The following is a 21,284-nucleotide window of genomic DNA, read 5'->3' on the forward strand; positions in this document are numbered from 1 at the left end:
ATTTTATTTTATTTTATTTTACTGCCAGTGTATGGTGGTGAGGCATACAGTGCACTTTGTACTTACTGAGCACTACTAGTACTTTTTGGTGCCATTAGTTTGGTACCAAGGTGCTAGCAGTTTTACACAGCATTGCTTTTGTACCATTAGTGCAATGTTGCTGTTATTAAAAGGCTAGAAAAGTGTTTATTATGTTATTTTGAAAAATAGTTGTTTTGAAAAATAACTGGTGTTGTTATTTAGAAAAAAAAAATAGTTTTGGCTACATGGGACCTCCGGAAAGACCATTGGGATTTTGATTGACATGATGTTAAATTTATAATTAATTGGAGAGAACTACACATTTACAATATTGAGTTTTCCTATATAGGAACATAGTATGTTCTTGCATTTATTCAATTATTCACTAAAATTTTATATTTTATTATAAATACTGCGTATTTTAAGTTTATTCTGAAGTATTTTCAACTTTTTGCCATTATAAATAGGACTTTTTTGAGGTATATTTTCTAATTGGTTATTTATTGTAGGTATAGGAAAAGTTGATTTTTGTGTGTTTACCTTGTTTACAAATAAAAAGAAAAGTTTTTCAATTGAATATATATATATATTTTTTTCCATTGAGACAGAGTCTTATTCTGTCACCCAGGCTGGAGTACAGTGGTGTGATGGCAGCTCACTGCAACCTCCGACTCCTGGGTTCAAGTGATGCTCTTGCCACAGCCTCCCAAGTAGCTGGGATTATAGGCGCACGCCACCATGCCTGGCTATTTTTTCTATTTTTAGTGGAGACGGAGTGTCACTGTGTTCGCCAGGCTGGTTTTGAATTCCTGGCCTCAGGTGATCCTCTTGCCTCGGCCTCCCAAAGTGCTGGGATTACAGGCTTGAGCTACTGTTCCTGGCTCTCTTGAATTTTTTTAGGTAGACAGGTCATCTTTAAATTACAATTCGTTTTTCTTAATTTGTTTGTTTGTTTCCTTATTGCACTGGCTGAGACCTCTGATTAGTGTCGAATAGTAGAGATATTGGACATCTTTGTCTTGTTCTGACTTGAGTGGGAATACTTAGTATTTTCCCATTAGGTTTAATTTTTAAGGTTTTTCATGCTTTTTAAAAAAATCTAAGGAAATTTTTTATTGCCTTATATTGCTTATATATTGAGGGTTTAAAAATAATAATGTATTAAAGTCGTCAAATGTTTTTTATTTTGTTAATGTGGTAAATTATATTAATATAGCTCCTATTATTTATTGAACCATCATCTTTCCATTCCTGGAGTGAGATCTGTTTGGTTGCAATGAAAATCTGATTGAATTTTTTTGCAACTTTTCTCCTTTTAATTTGTATTTAAATATGTATTCATAGCTGCGATTGGCCTTAAGTCTTTTTTCTTCTGATTTGGATTTCAGGGTTATGCCACTGATAAATAATTTCAGTCTTTTTCAGTGTTCTGATGTAGGCTAAATTCTAAAGTAATTTTTTGCTGCTTGTACATTTGATAAAATTTACCTGTTAAATCATCTAATTCTGGTGGCATTTATTTGGGGTAGACATACGAACATTTTTAATTTATCTGACAGTGCTTTTATTAACTAAGGAAATCTTATGGTGGCGTGGGTCATCTGTTTCGCTTTACTGTTGTAGCCTTAGCACCATGCTAGTCATATAAAAGATGCCCAGGAAATTTGTTGAATGAATCATTGTAAGGTTGAATAGTGCTTTTACTTTGCTTAAGTTTTATTTGAACTGTGTTAATATTTTTCTTCTTCTTTTTGTTTTTTCTCCTTAAAGTTCCACTCTTGTCCTGGGGACCCAGCTTTAACTTTAGCATCTGGTATGTTGAACTTAGTGGCATTGATGATCCTGATATAGTACAACCTTGTCTCAACTGGTATAGCAAGGTAGGACTGTGTTTTAAATCCTGACTTTAATGCCTATAAAAGGAGAAATATGTCAATCTCTTATCTTCATTGAGAATAATTTAAAATATTCAAAATAATAATAACAACAGTTAGCTAACATTTTATTAAGCACTTCCAGTCTGCCAGCTTTTAAGGAATCCTGATAACTCACTTAGTCATTATCACTCTATGAGACAGGTGCACTTATTATCCCCATTAGTTTATAGATGAAGAAATGAAGCACAGAGAGATTAAATAGTTTGCCTAGGATCACACAATTGTGAAGTGTTTGAGCCAGTATATGAACTCAGGCAGTTTGGCTCCACAGTCTGCTTTTACGTTATTATACCCATTTGACTCTGAATTTTGTTTTTTTACTTGTATTCATATAAATACTTAAAACATAGTTTTTAGTGGGATAGTTTTGCAGCCTAGTGGAAAATTTAAGACGTGGATGTGATTTAGACTCCTAAAGTAGTCAACAGGGTTAAAAAATACTGCTGTTTAATATAACTGTAATATATATTGTTACATGGTAGTTATGATAAGTCTTTTTTAGAGACCAAGAGTAAGTTAATTATAGTTAACTAATTATAATTAAGTTGTTAATTAGTTATAGTTAATTATAATATGTAAGGATTAGGTGTTTAATGACCTTTTATTAGTTAAGAAGTCAGCTATCAACTGATTTGTGTTTCAAATCTTATACATCTTCCTAAAGACATTATTTTCTTGCCTTATTAAAGGGTCATGCCTATAAGTAAATCATTGTTGTTTGATTATCATGCAGGCTTCCGTGTCATCTGTTTGTTTGAATAGTGGTATACTTAGGAAGTTTGAGGTAGTCCCAGAACATATTCCTGAAGTTGAGATTTTTTTAAAAAAATCCTTTTTATAAGATTGTATTTTTGGCATCTGTCCTATTAGGGGAAAATTCTAATAAATTAAGTGCCTGCTTTTTGGATTCCAGTTAATTGAGATGTCTACTTTATAGCTGCTTAATAGATGAGGTAGTTCAGGCTTAGAAAACAATTAAATTGGGCCGGGCGCAGTGGCTCACACCTGTAATCCCAGCACTTTGGGAGACCAAAGTGGGCGGATTGCCTGAGGTCAGGAGTTCAAGACCATCCTGACCAACATGGTGAAACCCCGACTCTACTAAAAATACAAAAATTAGCTGGGCATGGTGGCGCGTGCCTGTAAGCTCAGCTACTTAGGAGGCTGAGGCAGAATTGCTTGAACCCGGGAGGCGGAGGTTGCAGTGAGCTGAGATTACGCCGCTATAGTCCAGCCTGGGAGACAGAGCAAGACCCTGTCTCAGAAAAAGAAAAAAAAAAAAAGATTAAATGTAGTCTCTTTTTGATGATTTTTGAGTCATAAAATGTGTTTGTAAATTTGAAATATCTGTATACTTGATACTTGCCATTCAAGTAATAGTTTATTTTTAAAAACCAAAAATAGCATAATATAATTTATGTGGATTATTTAATGTTTTTTTGTGCTCTCAGTACCTGCATTGTAATGGGATTAATAGATGCTATGGAGTTATAATTTTTACAATATTAAGTGGAGTTTAAGAAATAGATATTCTCCCTTTCTTCAAAGTTGAGGCTCTGGAATTAGGTTTGGTTTAATAACTTTTGGCTACATACTTTGTGACCTTGGGCAAGTTATTGGAACACGCCAAGCTTTAGTTAAGTTTTGCTAGTTAAAAGAGCCAAATAATGATGCCTAATGAATCAGGTTAGTACACTGCTTGGCACATAGTGTTAATAAATGCTCAGTGTAGATTAGTTATTTTTACTGTTGTTATTGTTTCCTACAGTATCATCTAACCAAATCTCTTCTTTCCATACTTACTCTGTGTTCTAGTAGTACCGTGAACAGGAAGCTATTCGCCTTTGCCTAAAACACTTCAGACAACACAACTATACAGAAGCTTTTGAGTCACTGCAAAAGAAAACCAAGATTGCACTGGAACATCCCATGTTAACAGATATTCATGACAAGCTGGTGTTGAAGGGTGATTTTGATGCTTGTGAAGAGTTGATTGAAAAGGCTGTAAATGGTATGAAACTTAGATTGGTTATTAGGGTAAATTCAAGTACATACGGGAAACTTTTTCTCAAAACGAATATAGGCTTATGCCAGTTATTACTCTAATTTTTTTTCTTGGTTTTTTACTCGGTTAAAGATTGTTATCTCTTTGGATTAGAGAATTCTTTCATGTAAAATGGATCCATGATGTAATGAGACTTAAAAAATTGAAATGTACTTGAACTCACATATAAATTTAAGTTGTCATCTTGGGAAACCATGCACTTACAAATGATAACATTAACTAACATTAAACTGTATCAGAATAATATTTTGATATTGATAGCCAATATTCATTAACAGTGTAGTTTTGAGGAGAAGGGGGGCTAGATAATAAAAAATGTTATTAGTAAACAATTGTATATAAGGAACAAGGAGATTTGTATTGAAAACAACTTCCTTGTGGTGTGAATGCTATATAATTGCCGATTTTCTTGTGTGACCTGTAGTCTGGCTTTGAAAGAAATGTGAATAGTTGAACATCTATATTATCTCCCAGGGTATTGGCTTTGGAGGGTAACACTCATTTGGATTTTTAAGGTCTGATGTGTTTTGTTATTTAAACTAAAAAGGGACTCTGTTGTTGCTTATAGTATGACTTTTTTTTTTAATCTTCCTCAGTAACTTTCATAGTGACAAAGAACAGAATAGTTGCACAATATAAAACTTGTGGAATTGAATTTGGTGCATCCTTTATAGGAAGAAATAAGAAATAATAGATTTTTCAGTGGTTTGCTCTTATTTTAATTTTATCACTGTTATTATCATCTATTATTAGGTATTCATATTTATCAGATATTGGGTAGCTAAAAAAAAAACCAGACCTGTACTGCCTTCTTTGAGTTTATAAATTTAAAGTTAACTTAAAATGAATTGCTTTGAGCTCCACTTTTTAAAATATGACAAATCTTTTTCTCAGCCTTGTACGTTGTTATTGCTTACTTGATTGATGACGATACTTGCAAATAAATGATTGGTATGTTTGAAATTGAGTATATTTTGGAGTATAAGCAAACACATAACTAATCTCTTACCAGACTTTAAAATGCTACCAATAAAATATATATTATATATATATGCCATTTCTAGGAGTGAATTCTGTATTTTTTTTTTTAACCTCATAAGATGAGGGAGGCATAGGTAATTTTAGGGCTTTTTAGTTTGTTTCAGATATTTGTCAGTAAGGCGTTTGATACCATTTTGTGACGGGAAAGCAAAACAACAGCCACAGGCAACTCTACAATTAATAAGCTAAAAACAGTTATATTTTAAAGCTCTTTTTAGTGACATACTTAGTTAGTTAAGATTAGCTGATAAAAATCTTGTGCAGTTTTGATATCCACAGAGACTTAACTTATCCTTTGGCTCTAGAAAGGAACCAAGTTTAGAGAAATTAGTAGTTGCTCAATTCTTGAAACTTACAGCCACATCATAGTTTTTGTACTGTGAATACTATGGGCTCTCTAAACTGGCCTGGAACACAGTTAGTTAATAAACATTCCTTTCAGGGTTGTTCAGTTTGCTTCTGACCTCATTGATGATGATTTGTTGGACAAATAAGGAAGTAAACAGTGCAGAGTTTTTTGGCTTCTGCTCTATTAAAAACATAACAGAGAAGAACAAGAAGTTCCTGCCTGCTAAATAAGAAGATCTAGGGAATCAAAAGAGTCTCTGTCAAGCTTCTTGTAATGGAGGATACAAAAGCTACTTTTAGTATTTTTAGTATATTACTTAGTATGATCTTTAAGTATTTTCTGTATTTTAAGAAAGTGTAAGGCTCTATTTATTTCTGTAATAGGCTTTTTGTTTGTCTAGAAGCATCACTGTATTTACATTTCATTTTATTAGATGTGATTTTGGAACCAATAATTGCTACTACCTCTTTGCCAATGCAGGATCCAGTGATGATAGGCAAAAGTAATCACCTAGGGACAGGAATGTTTTACTCAGACATGTAGAGATTGTACTGAAAACGTCCCTTTGCTGAGCTTATCTTATTTGCTATAGAAAGAAAAGTTTTCTTTTGTGAGATAAGGGAAGGATAAAGTTTAATAAGGTAGTCATAAAGTTTCAACCTGAAATCTCTACCTTTCTCCCTTTGTCTTTCCCTGCTTCTTTCTTTTTTCTGTTATCCTGCTTTAAAAAAAAAATCTCTCCACTCTCGTTTTTTGGATTGTGCAGTAGTTGTTAATTATAGGCATATCTTGGAGATATTGCAGGTTTGGTTCCAGACCACTGCAGTGAAGTGAATGACACAATAAAGCAAGTCACACAAATTTTATTTCTTTTCCCTGTGCATATAAAAGTTATGTTTCCACTTTACTGTAGCCTATTAAGGTACAGTGGCATTATGTCTTTAAAAAAAAAATGCACATACCTTAACTTAAAAAATGCTTTATTGTTTAAAAAATGCTAGTGATCATCTGAGCCTTCAGTGAGTTATAATCTTTTTGCTAGTGAAGGGTCTTGCCTCAGTATTGATGGCTGCTGGCTGATAAGGATGGTGATTGCTGAAAGTTGGGGTGGCTGTGGCAGTTTCTTAAAATAAGACAAAAATGAAGTTTGCTGCATCAATGAGTTCTTCCTTTCACAAAAGATTTATCTGTGGCGTGCAATGCTGTCTGATTGCGTTTGACCCACAATAGAACTTCTTTCAAAATTGGAGTCCTCTCAGACCCTGCTGCTGCTTTATCAGCTAAGTTTATGTAATATTCTAAATCCTTTGTTGTCATTTCAACAATGTTCACAGCATCTTCATCAGGAGTAGTTTCCATTTCAAGAAACCACTTTATTTGCTCATTCATAAGAAGCAATTTCTCATCCATTCAAGTTTTATCATGAGATTGTAGCAGTTCAGTCACATCTTCAGGCTCTACTTCTAATTCTAGTACTCTTGCTATTTTTACCACATCTGCAGTTAATTTCTTCTTCTGAAGTCTTTAACACTCTCCACATCATCCATGAGCATTGGAATCAACTTCTTCCAAACTCTTGTTAATGTTAATATTTTGATCTCTTCCCATGAATCATGAATGTTCTTAATGGCATCTAGAATGGTGAATCCTTTCCAGAAGGTTTTCAATTTACTTTGCCCAGATCCATCAGAGGAATCACTATCTGTGGCAACTATAGCCTTACAAGATGTGTTTCTTAAATAATAAGATTTTCTTGAAAGTCTAAATGACTCCTTGATTCATAGGCTGCAAAATGGATATGTGTTAGTAGGCATGAAAACATTAATCTTCCTGTGTTTCTCCATCGAGCTCTTGGGTGACAGATGCATTGTCAGTGAGCAGTAATATTTTGAAAGAAATCTTTTTTTTTTTTTCTGAGCAGTAGGTCTCAACAGTGGGCATAAAATATTCAGTAAACCATTCTGTGCACAGATGTGCTGTCATCTAGGCTTTGTTATTCCATTTGTAGAGCACAGGCAGTAGATTCAGCTTAGTTCTTAAGGGCCCTAGGATTTTTCAGAATAGTAAATGAGCATTGACTTCCACTTAAAGTCACTAGCTGCATTAAACCCTTACAAGAGAGTCACACTATCCTTTGAAGCTTTGAAGCCAGGCATTGACTTCACTCTAGCTATGAAAGTCCTAGATGGCACCTTCTTCCAATAGAAGTCTATTGGAATGTTTTGTCTACATTGAAAATCTTTTTAGTATAGTTACCCTTCATCAGTGATCTTAGCGAGATCTTCTAGATATTAATAACTTGCTGCATCTTCTATAATACATCAACACTTGTGGCTTTACTTTGCACTTTTATGTTACAGAGATGGCTTTTTTCTTTAAACTTCATGAACCAACCTCTGCTAGCTTCTAACTTTTCTTTTGCAGTTTTCTGACTTCTCTCAGCTTTCACACACTTGAAGAGAGTTAAGGCCATGCTTTAGATTAGGTTTTGGCTTAAGGGAGTGTTATGACTGGTTTAATCTATCCAGACCGCTCTTTCTCCATATTAACAATAAGTCTGTTTTGCTTTCTTATCAGTCGTGGGTTCACTTGTAATTTCCTTCAAGAACTTATCCTTCTCATTTACAACTTGGTCAACTTTAGTGCAAGAGGTCGACTTTCAGCCTATCTTGGCCTTTGACATGCCTTCCTCCCTAGGTTTAATTATTTCTAGTTTTTTATTTAAAGTGAGAGGTTTGTGTTGAACACTTAAAGGCCATGGTAAAGATATTGAATGGCCTAATTTCAGTATTGTTGCATCTCAGGGAATAGGGAGGCCCAAAGAGAGGGAGAGAAATGGGGGAACTGCTGGTTTATGGAGTAGTCAGAACACATACAACATGGTGCTTCAAAACAATTACATTATTAACATCAAAGATCACTGATCATAGGTCACTGTAACAGATATAACAATAATGGAAAAGGTTGAAACATTGCGAGAATTACTGAAATGAGAGAGAGACACAGTGAAGAAATTCTGTTGGAAAAACGGCATCCATCGACTTCCTTCAATTTGTAAAAAGCACAGTATCTGTGAAGCATGGTCAAGCAAAGCATTATAAAGGCATATGTATATTGAATTATCTTAGTTGATTTTCTGTTTTTAATGCAATTTTGTATTCCTGTTACAAACCCTACTTGATAATGGTGTCTTACTCTTTTCAGGTATTGTATTTGATCTGCCACCTTTTTATGAAGTATTTTTGCATATATTTGTGTATGTAAGATATTGGTCTGCAGTTTTCTTATAATGTGCATGTCTTGTTTTGGTATCTTTTGGTATGTTTGGGTAGTTCCAGTCGTGTAGAATGAGGCAGGAATCTAAAAGTGTTTGTGTAGAATGAGTAGTAGCTTGGTAGAATTTACTAGTGAAGGCAACTGGACCTGAAGTTACCTTTGTGTGGAGGTTTTTGTGTTCTTTTGGCAGGGTCTGTCTTTGTCACCCAGACTGGAGTGCAGTGGCATGATCAGTTAACTTTAGCCTTGAACTCCTGGACTCAAGCTATCCTCCTGCCTCCTGAGTAGCCTGGACTATTGGTGCATGCTATCATGCCTGGCTAATTTTTAAAAATGTGGAGATGGGGTCTCGCCATGTTACCCAGACTGGTCTTTAACTCCTTACTCAAATGATTCCAAAGCACTGGAATTTCAAGTGTGAGCTATTTGTTTATTTGTTTTCTCTTTTTCTTTTCTTTTCTTTTTTTTTTTGAGACAGGGTCTCGCTCTGTTGCCCAGGCTGGAGTGCAGTGGCAGAGTCACGGCTCACTACAGCCTTGACCTCCCTGGGCTCAAGTGATCCTCTTACCAAGTCTCCCAAGTAGCAGGGACTACAGGTGTGCGCCACTACACCTGGCTAATTTTTTGTAGAGATGGGGTTTTGCTGTATTGCCCGGGCTGGTCTCAAACTCCTGGGCTCAAGTGATCCACCTGCCTCGGCCTCCCAAACTGCTAGAATTACAGATGTGAGCCGCCACCCTCAGCCGAATTACTTCTTTATTGTATACTTGGTTAAAACAAACAAACAAACAAACAAACAAACAACTTTCCAGTGTCTGAAGCTGTCTGTGCTTGAAATTTGGTGGGTGGGAGTGTTTTTACCTATCAGTTTAACTTCTTTAAACATCATAGGACTAATCAGAGTTGTTAATTGTTTGGTTCAGCTTTATTAAATGATATTTTTCTAGGAATTGTCTATAATTGTCTATAATCAAAAATTTCAAATTTATGGGTATTAATGTATACCTAATAACTTATTGTTTGTTTAGTGTTTGCAGGATTTCTTGAGATGCCCCTTTTTTTGTTACTTATCTTGAATGTGTATATATATATTTTTCCATCAGCACATGTTTATCAAGTGCACTAGTCTCTTGAGAGAACCAATTTTTGGTTTGTTCATCTTTTCTGTTATTTCCTGTGTCCTTGACTTATGGTCTGTTTACTGTTGTCTTCCTTCTCTTTTTGAGATTAATTTGCTGTCTTTTTATAACAACTTTTTAAGCTAGATGCTTAGCTCATTAGTTTTCGGACTTTGAAAATTTCCCTTATATACATTTAAATATGTAAAATTTCCTCTTCTTGTTCTTTAGTTGTGCTATGAAGTATTTTTATTTTTGTTCAGTTTAGTGTTTTCATTATGAAATGAAATGGCTCTTTGGAAGAACTTTGGTTTTTAATTTACAAATTTGTGGCGATTTACTAGTTGTTTTCTTTGTTAGTGATTTCTGGCATAATTGCATAGGGGCCAGCGTGCATATCCTGTATGTTTCCAGTCCTTTGAAATTTAATGAGACTTGCTATGTAACCCAGCTTATTCAATTTTTATAAACATATCATACATATTTGAACAGAATGTGAATTCTTTAGTTGTTGGAGCAGTGTTGTATATCTGTTCAATTGGTCAGAGTTGCTAATCATATTGCACAAATCTTTATCAATAAGAATTTTCTGTCTGATTCTCATTACTGAGAAAGATGTTAACACCTTCCACTATGATCATGGAATTACATGTTTCCTATAGTTGGTCCAATTTTACTTTATACATTTTGATGCCATGTTTTTAATTGAAGACAAATTTTAAATTATTTTGAATTAAATCTTTTATTATGAAGTGCCTTTTTATCTCTAGAAATATTTTTGCTTTAACGTAAATTGTTTTAAGATCTATTTTCATTTCTTATTTGTATGGCATATCTTTTCCATCTTTTATTTTCAACCTTTATCCCTCTTAAGAGAAGTATCTCCTATAAATTTTATTTAAATAAAACAAAGAAAATTTTATTTTATTAATAAATCATTTGACTTATGATTAGTTTAGAAATTACAACAAGTATGCATGATTACCTTAACAAAATTGATCAGTGCCTTTTCTCTCTTCCCATGTGAGGATTTAGTAGACTTTCAGCTTCATATTCTCACCTTCTAATTCATTATTCTATTGTTGTCAGTTGCTCTATTGTTGTCATTTATTTTGATACCATGTTCAAAGACCCTATAAAATATTTGTCTTATATAGCAAATATTTTATTTGTTATATGAAAAAATATACATAAAAAAATTCATTAATTTTACCCAAATATTTACTGGGGTTTTTTTCTCTTCATTACTGTTTGCATCTTTAATCTTATATCTAGGATTGTGTTCGTTCCCTGTGCCGTAAGCCCATCCTTTAGAATTTCTTCTATAATGCAGCTCAACTCTCTCAGAATTGATGGCCTGAAAATTTTGTCTCCTTTCTAGGAGGGTATTTTTGCTAGATGTAGAATTCCAGATTGACGCTTATTTTCTTGAAATACATTTTGAATATCATTCGACTGTTATTAACCAGCTTCCATTGTTGCTGTTGAGAGGTGTGCTGTCATTTTCAACTGCCATTTTTTTAATATAATCTTTTTTCCTCTGTTTAAATATTTTATATTTGTTTTAGATTATTTTGTAGTTACATTAACAAGGCTGTCCGAAACTCCAGTGTGGCAGCCCTGTTAACTATTGTCTATTTTGGTTTTCTTTCAATTAAATATATGTTGCCTTTGTTTATCATTTCTTTTATTTTCTCCTTTATCTTTTTTAACTGCACATTTCTGTTTAATATTTTAAGCTTCTCTAAACCCTTTATCCCATTTCCACTACTATATTATTTTTAGTGTCTCTTTCTTACACTTTGACCTTCAGTTCTGTGATATTTTCAATTTTTTCATTCCTCTTTTCTCTTATTTCTAACAATTCAGTTTTTGTTTCCTTTGGTTGTCTTACCATTTCTTTTCCAACTATTTAGATGTCTACTTTCCAACTGCTTATATCTCTAATCTGTACTCATGTTTCATAGAGAGAGTTGCTTTTTTTTATTTGTGGAATAAATTTGTGGAAAGGTATTTGGCTACTTTCATCTATTGCAGGCTACATTTTTCTGTTGAATCAGATTCATTTGCTACTTTAAAAAATTCATTTCTTTTCCTTTTTATATTGTGGTATAATTCCTGGGTTGATTCTTTTTTTGACATTATTAATATTTGAATGTGGTGAATTTTTCCTATTTTTAGAAGCTTCTTGTGAGTTAGGAGGTAGGGCTGTGTTCCAGGATAGCAAGATTTTTCCTTATAACACCTTTTTTCTCTTTAAGATTTTGTTTCTTAGCAATGCTCATAATGCAAAATCTCACTTTTTTCCCCTTTCCCAACTGCCAGACCCTTTTTCTGAAACATGGTTTTTTTTTTTTCATAATTTTTGCTCATTTATGCCTTTGTGCCTTTGTGTATGCTGTATTCTCTTTCCTATTACCTTCCTTTTTATATAATTAAGTTCCAGTGCATTCTTCAAAGCCAACTGTTTCAAGGTATCTTCTTTCATTATATTCTCACTGAATCACTCCTTCCTCCTCTTAACTCCTATTTGCCTCGGTGCTATATTTCTCATTTTGTTCATAAAAGATTGTTAATTTTCTGTCAAGTACATTTCCAAACACTGCATCATTGTCATCATCATCATCATCATCATAAGTAACATACATCTGAGAGCTTGACAATGTGCCATTTATTCTCCTAGGCCTTTTATATGAATTTATTTAATTTTCATACTTACCTTCTAGGTTAAGTATTGTTGTTATTTCCGTTTAATATATGAGAATGCTTAATTTGCTTAAGATGGTGTATCTAGTAAGTGACAGAGCTAAGATTTGAATTCAGGTAGTCTGGTGCCAAAAATCCATACTCTTTATCTCTAAGCTTTACCGTCTTAGTAAATATTTACTGGTTCAGTATCCTAATATTGACTATTATATTCTTACTGGCATAATATTGCTGTTTTTTTCAGAATTTGGACAAACTGATGAAATCAGCTTCTTAAAAATTCTTTTTGATCTAATCATTCTTGAATGGTCAAAAAGGATTTTATGCTCTATAAGTTATTTACCTATACATGCATTTTAAATTATTTCTTTTGTATGTAATCTCTATTTTGGTGCAAAATCAAATTTGATAAAAGTTTGAGTTTACCAAATATAAATACAACTAGGCAGCAGTACTATAATCTATGTGGATTTTTTTGGTTTTGTTTTCTTTTTAATTCTGGGCAAGAGATTTGAAATTTTTTCCCCTTTTGGTGAAAGCTTCCTAAATCATGTTTTTTAAATCATGTTGTGTGTGTATGTGTGCATGTGTGTGCAGGCAGGATTTCTGTGTTGCCCAGACTGGTTTTGAACTCCTGGCCTTGAATGATCCTCCTGCCTTAGCCTCCCAAAACCCTAGGATTACAGGTGTGAGCCACGAGGCTGGGCCATCATGTGCTTTTTAAAGAGAGTATCCACTATTATTGGAGAAAAGAACAGCTTGTGCTCAGTGAGGACTGTATGAAATATATTTAGTATAGTCATAATTATAGGGGAAAAAAATGAAGTGATATTGGACCTGGAGACGGTAGTTAAATAGTTTAAAAATTATTAACAACTAGTTCTTAGTGTGCTTTCTCCTAATGATATTTTAATTTCTTTTGGATAGTTTTAATTTTATCTGACTGTTCTGATCTCTTGCTTTAGATTTTTGTCAAAAATAGACTTACAGAAATATTAGCAACTGCCTGACTTCTTCTTTAAACAGAAATAATTTTTGAACTCACATGGTTCACAGGCATCTTTAAATTTCTTATTTACTAATTTGTTTCTAAGATTTTCAAACAGTGTAATGGATATCATATTTTTATAGATGAGAATGTCATTGTTTCAATAGAGAGGCTGAGTTTTTTGCAGAATTACATATCTAAAGCAAGCCTACCAAGGCAAAAGGCCCTATTAGCAAGCGTTTGCAAGAATTAGAAATAATAGGGAGCATGGAGATTATTTGGGATGCAGAGGTGTCAACTTTTTGTTTTTAGATTGTGAAAGTTGTAGAAGTTCTTTTACATTAAAACAAGGTACTAAAAGCAATGCATTTTTTTTAACTTTTACCCTGCTTTAGTATTTACAGTATTTATTGACTTTTTGGAAGAATTTTGAAAAGTCTCAAAGGCAAAGAAGAAAGGAAATTTGATGAGTGTGCCTGCAGGATGGAGGTTTCCAGTTAAAGCCAGCTGAAAAGTCTTGAAAGTGAAAGGGTTGGTTACGACTGAGCTTCATAATTACCCAGAAAGATTAGGGGGAGTGCTCTAAATTGCTTGGTCTCTGGTGAATATATAAATCGCAGAAAACAGTTTTACTTTTAAATTGAGTCACATGACAGAGTTTAATAGTAAAAGTAACTTTATAAATTATGATCTATTTGGGTGCATGTAAAAGCTAGGGTTTCTAGCTTAAAAAGTAAGGAAATGTTATTGTAGCACATAGCAAGAAGTCCAGAGGTAAGGCAGATTTCATGGTTGGTTGATTCAGTGATCATTTCTTTCTTTCTCTCTGCTGTGTCATCATTATAGAATTGACTGCATTCTTGTACTTTGACAAATTGGCTTTTAATATTTGTATACATTACATGCAGATATTCCAGAGGAATAAAAGTAGATTTTTTTTTTCTGTATGTCTTTTTAGAAGTAAGGAAAAATTGCCTAGAAGTCTCCCAGAAGATTTCTCATGTTTCATTAGCCAAAATTGGGTTCCATACTGTTCTTCAACTAATCTTTGTTGAGGGCCATGGGAATAGGGCTTCAGAATTATTTAGGTGTATATGTGGGGATGTATGTAGGGAGTTCAGTCTCCATACCATTACAGTAACTAGTGTAACAACTTAAGTAGATTATGAGTTTATCGATACAGCAGAATCAGGAGTAAGGAAAACATGGTAGAACTTTAGTCCCAACCCCACCATTTAAGAGCTGTGTGGTTTTGGTTAAGTTTCTTACTTTTTTTAAATACAAATTTCCGGATTTATAAAATGGAGATGATAATGTGTAGTTCATAGGATTGTTTTTAGAATTAAATGAGATGAGACAGCATAAATTCTAACATTTGGTAAGTGTTCCATAAGTATAGTTTTATTACTGCTGTTAGTACTTTTATCTTTATGTAGTTTTGTACTCAACACTGTATAATAATGGAATTCACATGTTAAAGTTAGTGTTCCCTTTTCCTGAAAATGTATCAAGGACCTAGACCAAAATTGTTGGAGCTCTATTTTCTTCTCTAGTTCTCTTGGATATGGGTGGCAAAAAGTACTGGCACAAAGCACTGTTGGGGGAAAGAGATTAGGATGCAATGAATCCATGTCATTATAGGATGTAAAGATTAAGAATTTCATAGTTGAAATAAAGACAAGTGGTGGGAGATCACAAAAAGAAAATATAATTCTCCTAATCTTTAGTTATCCTTTCCTCTTCTTGATTATATTTATAATAATGATAGAAATGATTTTTTAAAGATATATAAGATCTTTTTTCAATGAAGTAGAACATTTATTCAGATTATTTATTTTTATTTTCTCCTGCTTCTATTTTTTAGCCTTAAATTGTCTTATGACTTTTTTTCCCCTCCCAGTTCACTCCCTTTTCCTTCTTTCAAGGTCTCTAACCCTCTGATAATGTCACATACTTGTCCATTGAGTGCAGCAATGACTTTGTGTCTAATAGGTACAATAATGATGAGAAACATAGTACGTTTAATATGAGCTTCCCCTAAAGCAATTTGTTTGCATGGTTGTGTCAATTAATATTTTACCATTTATATTTGGGGTAGCATGAAGTGAAATTGAAGTGATGCATATTTTATGAAAATGTGTTTTTGTATTAGTGATATATTAGTAATTTCTCTTAATGTAATCTTTTAAATTTTAATTTTTTTCTATAATAAATAATGTAAGTAGTTAAGGTGTAATTCTTTCTCATTCTTCAATATTGGCAGATGGCTTGTTCAATCAGTATATCAGTCAACAAGAATATAAGCCACGATGGAGTCAAATCATTCCCAAAAGTACCAAAGGTGAGCCATACCTTCTAGATTGTAGTTCTTTTTCATTAATGTCTCAGTCTTCAGTTTTCCCAAGGTAGTTCAAGTATGATAGTACTATGTTAATAAAAAAGAAGATGTTGGCCAGGTGCAGTGGCTCATGTCTAATCCCAGTACTTTTGGAGGCTGAGGCAGGAGGATTGCTTGAGCCCAGAGGTTCAAGATCAGCCTGGGCAACATGGTGAGACCCTGTCTCTACAAAAAATTAGCTATACAGCCGAGTGTGGTGGCTCACACCTATAATCCCAACACTGTGGGTGGCCAAGGTGGGCAGATCACCTGAGGTTAGTAGTTGAAGACCAGCCTGCCCAACATGGCAAAACCCTGTCTCTACTAAAAATACAAAAATTAGCTGGGTGTGATGGTGTGCACCTGTAATCCCACGTACTCGGGAGGCTGGGGTGGGAGAGTCACTTGAACCTGTGAGGCAGAGGTTGCAGTGAGCTGAGATCACGCTGTTGTACTCCGGCCTGGGAGACAGATGGAGACTCCATCTCAAAAAAAAAAAAAAAAAAAAAAAAAAAAATTAGCCAGACATGTTGGCAGGCATCTGTGGTCCCAGCTGCTTAGGGTACTGAGGTAGAAGGGTGGCTTGAGCCTGGGAGGTCAAGGCTGCAGTCAGCCATGTTCATACCACTGCACTTCAACCTGGGCAACAGAGCGAGACTCTGTCTCAAAAAACAAAACAATAACCACAGCAAAATAAATAAAAAGCAGATGTTTAAAACAAGACATAGGTTCCTTAACTAGGTGGCAAAATTCATTTGTTATATTAAAATTTTCTTTTTAAACCTTTTTGTTTTACTGCCATAACAGAAGGTTGGGCAGCTTTTACACAGAATATCATTATAAACTGCTTTGATAGAAGCATGGTGTAAAATTATAGGCTGTGTTGTAATGCCATACACATGTTCTTGAAAACCTTAAGTTCTGCAAAATTATTTGCTAAACCTAGCAAGGCATATAAGAAAAATAGAAAGGCAGAAGACCATTCTAAATCTGTGGAACTTTATAACCAGCTACTAATAAAAACTAGTGTAATAATTGTAATAAAAATAAATATCAGTACATTTAAATTTTTAAAGGTATTTATATTGAACATCATAGTGTGTTTAGAGACTTAAGCCCTGGGCTTATGCCTCTGTCTTTGAAATGTAGATCCTAGAGGGCATTTGCTTCTAATAGAGACTGTTTTCATCAAAACTTGAAATTGGATCCAGAGTATTGTCTTCTTCATGAATACCTTATTTTCATGTAAGGGGGAAGGTTTTGTCACTTCTTCATCTGTACTCACTGCTTTGCCAGATAGTTAACATAGTGGAAAGTGTAGCAATTTCTTAATGCAACTGTTTGTGTTAAAGGAAGGCAGTTCTATGGATACTGAGCTATTTTCATTGTGGTCTTCATATATTACTAAGGACTTCTCTTTAGTTGTGAGAAAGCTTTCTCCTGATAGTGTTGCACATTAATATGCAGGGGAAAATTGCTTAAGAACCTCTATAATTGATGTTACATGAACATCTTCTCCTATTTTATCAGTCATGTATGAGGTAATTTTCTTCAAAGACACACATATTATAGCAAACAGACAGTAATTGTGTATCTGCAAACTAATGGATTCAACATATAAAATACAAACATACTGAAAATGAATTCATTTTAGTGCTTTCTTTTTTCCCTCAGACCTCTCAGGGATGAATATGCTTTCTTAAATCTATTCTTAAAGATGGCGATATGGTACTGACTGATGGGGGAAGGAAAGAAGAAAAGGGCAAAGCTTCAATGATAATAAATTGCACAATCTAAAGGCTTAACTATTAGGAGAAAGGATTTGGAGGGAACTTCTGGATGATTAGCCGCTGAATACAGTAGTAATGAAAAGCTTCAGTTTTGTATCTTATTTTCTGTATATAAGAACTGACATTTCAGTCATTTTCATAGCACCCTAGTGAAATTAGTATAAAATTGGATATTCTCAATTTTACATTAGGAGAAAGCCAATACAGGGAAACTTATTAGCCAAAGTAATATATTTCAACTAATAGGAGAGCTATGAAGAAAGCCTTAGGCTTTCTAGTTCATATCAAGTAAGACATTAGAATCTTATAACCTTTTGAACTGCTGAAATGAATTTATAACTTTTTTTTTTTTTTTTGAGATGGAGTCTCGCTCTCGTTGCCCAGCTGGAGTGCAGTGGCGCAAACTCCACCTCCCGAGTTCAAGTGATTCTCCTGCCTCAGCCTCCTGAGTAGCTGGGATTACAGGCACCCGCCACCATGCCCGGCTAATTTTTGTATTTTTAGTAGAGACAGGGTTTCACCATATTGGCCAGGCTGGTCATGAACTCCTGACCTCAGGTGATCCACCCACCTTGACCTCCCAGAGTGCTGGGATTACAGGTTTGAGCCACTGCACCTGGCCATAACTTTATTTATATAAGATTTGGTGTAAAGTAAGATTAGATACAAGTTGAATAATAGTGTTCTCTTTTGGAAGTTTAAATGAAGTTTTACTGATTGTATTTAAACCTGCCTGTTAAGCTCTGTGATGGAAATAAGATCAAAGTGAAGTAAATCTTAGATTTCCTCAGTCAGTACTTACATAAAATAGTTGGTAAATTAGGTGGGAACTGATTGCTGAAATATTGGCACAAAATTAATACATTATACATTATACAAAGTTATATAAAATAATTATACAAAGTACAGAATTATACAAAAATTATACAAAATAATTGTACACATTATACAAAATATCATTAATATAAAACTTGATAACATCTTTGTTTTTGTAAATAGTTTGATAACTCAACTTTAAAACTGCTCATCATGCTAATGAACTATGCCTAGAATATATACAGGAGATCTAATTTTGTAATTGTTTTTGACCTTCACTTTGGCACTCAAGTAGCTTAGAGATTTTTGTTTTATGTTTTTGTATAATATTCTGTGTCTTTGCTGGTTTGTGGCATTGATCATAAATAAATCAAAAATAACTTCCAAGTTCATTAATGTCTTGAAAGCATTTGGAAAAAAGAACAAGATTATTATAAACACAGATTTGAGTCATACTGTTACTTTTATGAGTCCTTTTACTTATTCTTAATATTTTGAAAAAATAAGGGTGGGTTATTTTTACTACTGATTACAGACTTATGAATAAATTTACTCTGGATATGCTGTTCTTTGTTATTCTTTTAAAAGAAACTTATTTCTTCTAAAGGTGATGGGGAAGATAACCGTCCGGGAATGAGAGGAGGCCATCAGATGGTTATTGATGTTCAAACAGGTGAGTAGAGCAAAATCTTCATTGGCTACAGGCATCATCTAAACCAGGCAGTGGCAGGTAAGGAAGGGGCGGGGGGTGGAGGGCTCTTACACAAATGAAATTAGATTGCCTAAAAACAGTTTAACATGCGGCCTTTTATGTGTGTCTGTGCGTGTGTGTATGTGTCTAGTTTATATGTGTTGTATTTTCATGGAAAACTGGTGTATTTCTGGATTTTTGTTGCACTTATATAGTAGAGTAATATGGGAATTACTGGAATAAAGAGAACTAAGATATATTTTTAGAGGAAGCAGATATCAAATTAGGCAGCTAAGTGTTGGTAAGTCCATTAATTGCTAAAAACTGTTCACAAGCCTGTAAATAATTTAGTTGTTGTTTTTTGTTTGTTTTTGGTTTTTTTTTTTCCTGTCTTTTAAATTTTGTTCTGAAGCTTGGTAGCAAACGTTTTTCTTAAGTTTCTAAAACCTAGGAAAACTTAATTACCATAATATTTAGAGGTTAATGCCAACATTATAATAGGTCTCAGATTAGCAGCTTAAAAAGCAAATAATATCAATAATCTACCATAGCTATATTTTATTATTGGATTTTAGAAAACTTTACTGCATAGAATACCACTCTTTCCAAGTGTAATGAATGCTCAATTCTACTGTGTGTTATGCCAACTCATAGTACTTCGGGAATAAAATAATTGCTTGGAGACTCATTCTAAAATAATTAAGAATAAAAATGGTTACAGTGTAGATACTAAGTCTTCTTGACATGAATTTATTTTCATAATTTTTGTAAGAGAAATTATAATTTTAAATTTAAAATTAAAAGCTAAATTTCTATGATAACCTCTGAACTGGTTTGAGACTCTTATTAGGGTCTCTTTGGAAAAGGTTCATTTTTAAGGTATAGGAATTCACTTTCTTAATCTTGGTCCCTCTTTCCAAATGCCTTTCTGCCCTACAGAAATAGGCTTCAGTTAGCTATAGAGTCTTAGGCATCTTTTTTTTCTGCCTGAGAGTATAGTAAATATTCATATGCTTATTTACTAAAGAGCTAGATTTATATACAAATTGGTTTTTTATCCAGAATAATTAAATAATTTATGAATATAGACATGAAAATTTATTTTTAGATTTTCTACAGTAGCTTCCCCTTTTTTTGAACATAGAGTAGAATTTGTAATGCTTTTCTTTTTTCTCCACAGTACTATAAGGAAAATATTATTAAACACCCCTCCCCTGCCCAACCTGGTTTTAAAATAGAGATGAGGTTTTGCCATGTTGCCCAGGCTGGTCTTGAACTCCTGGGCTCAAGCAATCCGCCTGCTGCAACCTCCCAAAGTGCTTGTATTACAGGTGTGAGCTACCATGCCCAGCCCACCCTTTCAAACAGATTTGGTTATAGTATGCTATAATAATATACTAAATCTATGTTTATTTGAAAGGAACCTTTACCTTTTAAAGCAAAATGCACTTTCCTTAAAAATATAAAAGTAATATGGTTTACTTTAACATTTAAAGCTCACCTTATCTGGGGAGGCAGAAGGAATTTTCATAGTGCTTACTGCGTTAATTACTATGAGAGATGAACCATATGTGATAGGTAAAGTACATGTGTAAGAAAGACAAAAAAAATTTTCCTCTTTTTATAATCCATGAAATTTGAAAACAGAAAATTATTCAAAGAATAGGCAAATGTCATGACAGAACTTAGTGTGAGCAAGTCATTGAGAATTAAAATCTAACTTTTCAGGTCAGAGAGCCTTGAAATACTTACAATAAAGTGATAAAGGCCTAGATATTTTTCTTTCTTTCTTTCTTTTTTTTTGAGACGGAGTCGTGCTCTGTCGCCTAGGCTGGAGTGCAGTGGCACGAAGGCCTAGATATTTTTCTATAATATTTTTGTTTTATGCATTAGGGGTAGGATTTCAGCAAACTCTTGATGGTCAGGGTCCTTACCCCTACTCCCTTTAAAAAAATATTTCAGCTAGGCACAGTGAGTGTCTCGTGACTGTAGTTGCAACACTTTGGGAAGCCAAAGCGGGAGGATCGCTTGATCCCACAAGTTCAAGACCAGCCTAGGCAGCATAGTGAGACCCCATCTCTATAAGAAATAAAAAAATCAGCTGGGTGT

At 33.8% G+C, this 21,284-nt stretch overlaps 1 protein-coding gene across 4 annotated transcripts in view; it reads left to right on the forward strand.

Moving 5' to 3' along the window:
- The window catches only part of MKLN1 (muskelin 1), a 382,321-nt gene that overhangs the window by 288,199 nt on the left and 72,838 nt on the right, over window positions 1-21,284 (forward strand). For 3 of the 4 annotated variants that reach the window (XM_024249293.3, NM_001132120.1, XM_054558895.2), the window contains 4 exon segments: window positions 1,792-1,901; window positions 3,777-3,969; window positions 15,765-15,842; window positions 19,092-19,157. In XM_024249293.3, coding sequence (XP_024105061.1) covers window positions 1,792-1,901; window positions 3,777-3,969; window positions 15,765-15,842; window positions 19,092-19,157 — 447 coding nt within the window. 4 annotated transcript variants of the gene reach the window in all.

Source organism: Pongo abelii, chromosome 6, assembly GCF_028885655.2.
Source record: "Pongo abelii isolate AG06213 chromosome 6, NHGRI_mPonAbe1-v2.0_pri, whole genome shotgun sequence".
Classification (NCBI taxonomy): domain Eukaryota; kingdom Metazoa; phylum Chordata; class Mammalia; order Primates; family Hominidae; genus Pongo; species Pongo abelii.